Source organism: Mustelus asterias, chromosome 5, assembly GCF_964213995.1.
Source record: "Mustelus asterias chromosome 5, sMusAst1.hap1.1, whole genome shotgun sequence".
Classification (NCBI taxonomy): Eukaryota; Metazoa; Chordata; class Chondrichthyes; order Carcharhiniformes; family Triakidae; genus Mustelus; species Mustelus asterias.
In genome coordinates this window covers 98,664,272-98,671,697 of record NC_135805.1, presented here as the reverse complement: position 1 = coordinate 98,671,697, position 7,426 = coordinate 98,664,272, and the positions used below count along the sequence as shown (strand labels likewise).

At 44.9% G+C, this 7,426-nt stretch overlaps 1 protein-coding gene across 1 annotated transcript; it reads right to left on the bottom strand.

Moving 5' to 3' along the window:
- Positions 1–1,532: 1,532 nt before the first annotated feature.
- Positions 1,533–6,245, bottom strand: ankrd66 (ankyrin repeat domain 66). The gene is made up of 3 exons (XM_078213742.1): positions 6,092–6,245; positions 2,690–2,918; positions 1,533–2,378 (listed from the first exon to the last, which is right to left on the bottom strand). The coding sequence occupies exons 1-3, from the start codon at positions 6,228–6,230 to the stop codon at positions 2,120–2,122; spliced, it is 627 nt and encodes a 208-aa protein (XP_078069868.1). The 5' UTR covers positions 6,231–6,245; the 3' UTR covers positions 1,533–2,119.
- Positions 6,246–7,426: the final 1,181 nt, after the last annotated feature.

The window sequence follows — 7,426 nt, the reverse complement described above, 5'->3', positions numbered from 1 at the left end:
GTATTTACCCTGCTAATCCCCTGACACTAATGGACAATTTAGCATAGCCAATCAACCTAATGCGCGCATCTTTGGACTGAGAGGGGAAATCATTGCACCCAGAAGAAACCCACGCAAAGGGAGAATGCGCAGACTCCACACAGTTACCTGAGGCTGGAATTGAATCTGGGTCCCTAGCACTGTGAGGCAACGGTGCTAAACACTGTGCCACCATGCCGCCACTTTGTTCTGTTAAAGATGGAAATTAGTATCCATAGGGTGTGAAAGACAATATGATGGTGTGCAGCAATAGCTTGCAGGTTGTATTGTTTGATGGTTGGCTAAAAATCAACAAGACTTGCAAAATGAAGGGAAGTTCATGTGAACCTCAATTAAATCTGGGTTTGGACTTTCAGAGCTGGATTTTGTGAGGCCGATGAGGGTCTCACCCACCAGGGGGAGAACTGATGGCTGGTGTGTGGAGTGACATCAGCTACTGATAACCTCCCCTCTGTGAGTGACCCAGTGGCAGAAGGCCCACCTACGGAGAACTGCCAGCTAATCAGAGCCAATGGGAGCAGTGGCCGCTAGTGTCACTCCACACACAGAGACCCAGAAAGGTTGGCGGATTTCCCCAACCTTTGAGGGTGGGATTGGGTCGCAGGATATAGTTACAGCCACAGAGGAGACTGGAGAACGATCCGAGGCAAGGGTCGGGGGGGAAGGGGTTTCAGCAGTCGTCCCTTTCCCGATGCCAGATCCCAAGTGAGGACCCCTGTTTCCCCACCCCACCACCACCACCACCTCCTCTGGAAGGCCGCTGGTAAACCCAACATGATTTGCTGTGTGTCTTTACAAGGGCTCAGGGAAACCATGACTCCATCAAATCTCTGCGGCATGACTAAATTACAATGACCTCATGGACAGTGGATGTCAAGTGGCTTATTAATGAGGCTAATAGACATCCACCACCAACGGCCGGGAATCCTGCATCAGCCCCTTCCGCTTAATTGGGACTGGCACAAATAATCAAAGAGAGAAGTTTATTTATTAGTGTCACAAGTAGGCTCACATTAACACTGCAATGAAGTTACTGTGAAAATCCCCTAGTCGCCACACTCCGGCACTTGTTCAGGTACACTGAGGGAGAATTTAGCATGGCCAATGCACCTAACCAGCACATCTTTCGGACTGTGGGAGGAAACCGGAGCACCCGGAGGAAACCCATGCAGACATGGGGAGAGCATGTAGACTCCGCACAGAGAGTGACCCAAGCCGGGAATCGAACTCGGGTCCCTGGTGCTGTGAGGCAGCTGTGCTAACCATTGTGCCACCGTGCCACCCAGAATCAATGAAGTACTGAAGTTTCAATGTAAATCCATTACATGTGAATTTTCTCAAAAATACCAGGACAACATTGTTCTTCCCACAGTTACACAGATACTGCCAAGAGATGCCAAGCAATTAAAAGCTGACTTATAAGACAGCCATGATGTGGAGATGCCGGCGTTGGACTGGGGTAAATACAGTAAGAAGTCTAACAACACCAGGTTAAAGTCCAACAGGTTTATTTGGTAGCAAAAGCCACTAGCTTTCGGAGCGCTGCTCCTTCGTAGCAAAATCCACTAGCTTTCGGAGCGCTGCTCCTTCCGCACACATGAGGACGGCCTCAACCGGGATCCTGGGTTCATATCACACTATCTGTAACCCCCACGACTTGCCTGGGCTTGCAAAATCTCACTAACTGTCCTGGCTGGGGACAATACACATCTCTTTAACCTGTGCTTAACCCTCTCTCCACTCACATTGTCTGTACCTTTAAGACTTGATTACCTGTAAAGACTCGCATTCCAACCATTATTTTGTAAATTGAGTTTGTGTCTTTATATGCCATGTTTGTGAACTGAAATCCCACTCACCTGACGAAGGAGCAGCGTTATAAGACAGCAACAGATACACAGTTATAGTATTGATAGTGCATAACAATATAGTGTTTTACCGGTGTATAAAATTACTCTGATGAATTTGTTTGCTGGTTGTTCTTGATTCACACTAGATGAAACTATCAGCTTAAGCCACTTCAGGTAGTGTAGTTACATAGTAAACTAGATTCTGGCTGTATTTGACCTGGAGCTGGATTTCATCTTTCCTTTTTTTTACAAGCCTTCTTAGTATTTGATAATTTTCCTTTCTGAGTCGCTGTCTTAGGTCTCTCTGTGCGCGGATAGATCTTGTGGCTTTGATGAACACTACGAGCATTGTTAGTCTCGGTCTTGGCAGTTGCCCTCCTTTCAGCCATTTCCTCCTCCTTCTGGTTTTCCCACTCTTCATCTGTGTCATCCAATAAATTCCCTTTCATTTCAGCGACCCTCCTGTAATTGGAACACTCTTGCTCAGCTCTGAAAATTAAAGCAAAATAATTTCATTATATGTATGAGAATAATTTGTGCTGAATGCTCTCATCCTTTTAAGAATTCTACAATTTATTTTTAAAAAGAATTATTCTAAAACATCATTATATTTACCATATAAATTCAGTTGTTTGGTCAATTTACTCTGCCATATGTAATTTATTAAAACTGCACAACTAATACTAGATTTTTGTCAAATTCGAGACCCTCCCCTTCACTTCCAACATATAAATTCATATGTCCACACTATCACAAATATAGCAAGATCTGTTTATAAATATTTATATCCCACCACTTACATTTCAAGAAATTTAACACAGTCTTTCTGCCCATATATTTCTGCAATTCTTTTGGGGGTGTCCCCATAAAGGTCTGCTTTGTCAATAGGAGCATGTAGCGAATGCAGCATTCGAAGGACGGATAATTTTCCAGATTCTGCAGCAAAATGTGCTGGAGTCCACCCAGTCTCCGTTCTCAAGCAAGATCGAGCACCATTTAAGATGAGGAGTTTAATCATGTCTGCTTTTCCTGTCAGTAAAACAAAATAAGGTAATGAAATTAAAGGTTAATTTTAAATTAAGCACTTTGATCTGCATAAAACCTGGTTTAAATTCTCCAGATATTCATACTCATAGACCTGTTCAAAATTTTACAATTGAAAATTAATTCAGCATAATTTAATTGGGTCTGGCAACGAAAAGTTTTTAATATCCTTACAAGTTCCTGGCAAAATAATTTTTGGAATAAAACCGTATATAGAAAAGGTAACCCTCAGTTTAAGAAGTGTTTTGTCTTATTTTTCATTAACAGGGACATTGTGGGTTGTGGTGTTTTATTACATTGAAGCTGCTATACAAATAAACGTTGAAGTTGTTGGCGAGAAGAATCAAAAGACCATATTTTGGTGTGACTCTAAAAAAACATTTACAGTGAAGCACTGCACTATATGAACAATCACATGTGCAAAGACAGTGGACGGCGTTATCTGGCTGCACTCGCCCCAAGACCGGAAAATCCTGCCCGAGATCAACGGACCTTTGCATGGTCTGCCCCCCTGCCCACTGTGATTTCCATGGCGGACGGCACGGGAAAATTCTGCCCTGTGAGTCTTACACTGTATGCAAATTAGTTTGTGTGCAAAAGAGAAAGAGGATTAAAACCAGAACTACAGAAACAAGAAAGCCAGTTTAAAAAAGTTGGATCATATCCTAAAACCTCCAAAGCAACTAGAAAAGGACATGAAAAAGGGGCACCCTAGTTTTTCACATTCCTGCTACATCATGTGGATTATTCTTGAATTCCCCACATGATGAATTTGTAACTTTAGCTGAAAGCCAGATAAAGACTTCAGCAAGGCACCTGACTCCAAAAAGAATTGAAGTGTTCCATGCCATCACATTGAAACTTTGTTCCAGCTGTACCTTTATTAATAGCCCAGATTTTGGCCTATATAGCAAGGGGGATAGAATATAAAAGTAGGGAAGTAGTCTTACTACAACTGTAAACAGCATTAGTGAGATCACACCTAGAGTACTATGTACTGTTTTGGTCTCCTTACGTAAGGAGGGATATACTTGCATTGGAAGCAGTTCAGAGAGGGTTCACTGGGATGAAGGGGTTGTCCTATGAGGAACGGATGAGCAGATTGGGCCTATACTCACTCGAGTTTAGAAGGATGAGAGCTGACCTTACAGAAACATGTAAGTATCTAAGGGGACTTGACAGGGTAAATGCTGAAAAGATGTTTCCCCTTTGTGGTGGAATCTGGAACTACGGGAAACAGTTTAAACATAAGGAGTCTCCTACTTAAGATGGAGATGAAGATTGATAGTCTTTGGGGTTCTCTTCCACAGTGAGAAATGGAGGATGGCTCATTAAATATGTTCAAAGTTTAGAGATGTTTATCTACAGGGGAGTCAAGGGTTATGGGGGGAACAGCAGGAAAGTGTAGTTAAGACCACAATCAGATCAGACATGAGATTATTGGATAGCAGAACAGGCTTGAGGGGTCAAATGATTTGCTCCTATTTCTTATGATCTTATAAACTGTCAGTATTTTCCATCATTTCCCCGCTGAAACGGACTGCAACTTCAGGGTATTGGGCATGCACAAATTAGCATGGAAATCCTGATATTGTGGTCCATCACAGAGTGAGCTGTGGACCCATCCCCATTGGCAGTAATCACAAAATCAGCAAGAACATCAATTTTCTCACTCCCATATCACTGTCAGAATCCCAACAAAAAAGACACCTTGTTCAATCAAGTGTCTTGGGTTTTTAACAACAATGTGATTAATAGGTTTGATGAATCGACCTTGCCCTTAAAGAATAATTTTATATTTGTGGAGCATCTTTAAGTGATTACCTCGTAATAGGCTACATTTTAACTTTTAATAACATTTTTCATAATACTTTGCCTTCACCTCATGTCTGTGTCCCAATCTTTAATTTGTTTGATCTAAAAAAGTAGTTTTTAGTACTTTGAATTTCCTACGTGCCTGTGAAAATCTTTTAATGCAGTTGGTTGCTTGGATAACTTGATGACCAATGTCAAGCTCCCTACTGGGAATGCCCAGTAAAATATCCCAGGGTAAATACATGGGATTACTGGAATAGGGCCTGGGTGGGATTGTGGTTGGTGCAGACTCGATGGGCCAATGGCCTCCTTCTGCACTGTAGGGGATTCTATGATAAGGTCTATGAATTTGATTAAATCTAAGCTTCATTCTGACAGTGATATGGGACACGGTGGGTAGCATCCCTTCCATGATGCTTCCGTGATGGGGGGTCGGTTTAGGACAGAGTTGAGGAGGAACTTCATCTCTCAGAGGGTGGTGAATCTCTGGAATTCTCTGCCCACTGAAGTGGTGGAGGCTACCTCGTTGAATATGTTTAAATCATGGATAGATGGATTCCTGATCGGTAAGGGAATTAAGGGTTATAGGGATCAGGCGGGTAAGTGGAACTGATCCACTTCAGATCAGCCATGATCTTATTGAATGGCGGGGCAGGCTCGAGGGGCTAGATGGCCTACTCCTGCTCCTATTTCTTATGTTCTTATCCCTTATCTTGGAGCCAGGAGCTCCAGGTGCCGGTCCCATCCTAGGACTTGAAGGGTCAAGGAGGCTGATTATTAAACTGCAAATCTTTCCAACACACTCCAATGCCAGGGGATGAAAGTGGGAGGGGGGACGGGGTGAATTTCTGGTCAGCCATCTGATGGAAAATACAGAAATGCAAAATACTGGAAATCTGAAACAAAATCAGAAAATGAGGGGGGGGGGGACTCAGGAGGTCTGGCAGCATCTGTGCAGAGAGAAACAGAGTTAACATTTCGAGTCAACATGACTAGTCTTCGGAGTGTGATGGAAAAGAAAGTTGGAGCTTGGACTATTAGTATCCACAGCTCCAGACTGCACCATGCATACAAAAGAGCGTCCGTTACCACAGCAACTAGGACTCTCTGCGTGATCAGTAAACACACCATCGAGATCAACTCAGTTGATCAACTAAAGGGAGAGAAAGCAATAGACTGGATGGTGGTGAGGGGGAGAGAGAGAGAGAGCTGGGAGGGAGGAAGGGGGTTTTGGGGGGAGAGGGTTTGGATAGTCTGTAAGGGAGGAATGCCTGTAACGGTACAGAGAGGGACTGCAAGGCAAGGCTAGGGGAGGGGAGTGCCTGCGCCCCGCTGCCCCTGACCTTGCACCGCCGCCCAGTGCAGCGCTGTGCGCAGACTCCAGTGGGGGTCCTTGGCGTTGGGGTCGCACGAGCCGCTGCGCAAAATCTCCTCCACCAGCTCCGTGTCACCGGCCGCCGCCGCCCCGTGCAGCTCCGTCATCCCCGGCGCTACCGCGGCAACCCGGCCAGCCCGGGCCTGGCCCCGCCCCTCGACGTGGCCCCGCCCCTCGATCCCGAGCCCTCCTGCTGTACTCGCACCGCGTATAGAAAAAGGTGACGCAAAAAATGCAGAGTTGGGAGGGCTTTGGGGCAGCTTTTGGATGATTTAGGAAGGATTTGTGGATCTGTAAAACTGCTGGTGTGACTTAAATCTAAGTTGTCCCTGGGGAAGGTGCAAGGGGTGTGAATTGCGCAGGAAGGAAAACTGAACTCTGCAAGCCTTTTGAAGTAAGGGTGAGTTCAAACAGACCCATTTGAGCTGCGTAAAGGATCTTAACCTACAGGAAATCACAAATTGATGGAATGTCTAATACAGATAGGAAATATACAGTAAATGGCAGAACCCTTAAGAGTATCGATAGGCAGAGGGATCTGGGTGTACAGGTACACAGGTCACTGAAAGTGGCAATGCCGGTGGAGAAGGTAGTCAAGAAGGCATGTGGCATGCTTTCCTTCATCGGCCAGGGGTGTTGAGTTTATAAGTTTGCATGTCATGTTGCAGCTGTATAGAACCATAGTTAGGGTGCACTTGGAATATAGTGTTCTGTTATGGTTGCCACACTACCAGAAGGATGTGGAGGCTTTGGAGAGGGTACAGAAAAGATTTACCAGGATGTTGCCTGGTATGGAGGGCATTAGCTATGAGAGGTTAGAGAAACTTGGTTTGTTCTCACTGGAGCGACGGAGGTTGAGGGGAGACCTGATAGAAGTCTACAAGATTATGAGAGGCACGGACAGAGTGGATAGTCAGAAGCTTTTTCCCAGGGAGGAAGAGTCAATTACTAGGGGGCATAGGTTTAAGGTGTGAGGGGGCAAGGTTTAAAGGAGATATACGAGGCAGATTTTTTACACAGAGAGTAGTGGGTGCCTGGAACTTGTTGCCAGGGGAGGTAGTGGAAGCAGATACGGTAGTGACTTTTAAGGGGCATCTTGACAAATACATGAATAGGAAGGGAATAGAGGGATATGGTCCCCGGAAGGGCAGGGGATTTTAGTTAAGTCCGGCAGCATGGTCGGTGCAGGCTTGGAGGGCCGAAGGGCCTGTTCCTGTGCTATAGTTTTCTTTGTTCTTTGTTCTCTTTAAACAATTTTGAAGGGTAGATAAGGTCTGTATAACTGTCATGATCTGAGGTTTTT

Excerpts from the sequence above, each read along its gene's own strand:
- ankrd66 (XM_078213742.1), bottom strand. The coding sequence starts at position 6,230 with ATGACGGAGCTGCACGGGGCGGCGGCGGCCGGTGACACGGAGCTGGTG. Across the intron at positions 2,919-6,091 it reads GCACTGGGCGGCGGTGCAAG|GAAAAGCAGACATGATTAAA; the intron begins GTCAGGGGCAGC and ends TTTTACTGACAG. Across the intron at positions 2,379-2,689 it reads TGTGTTAAATTTCTTGAAAT|AGCTGAGCAAGAGTGTTCCA; the intron begins GTAAGTGGTGGG and ends TTTAATTTTCAG.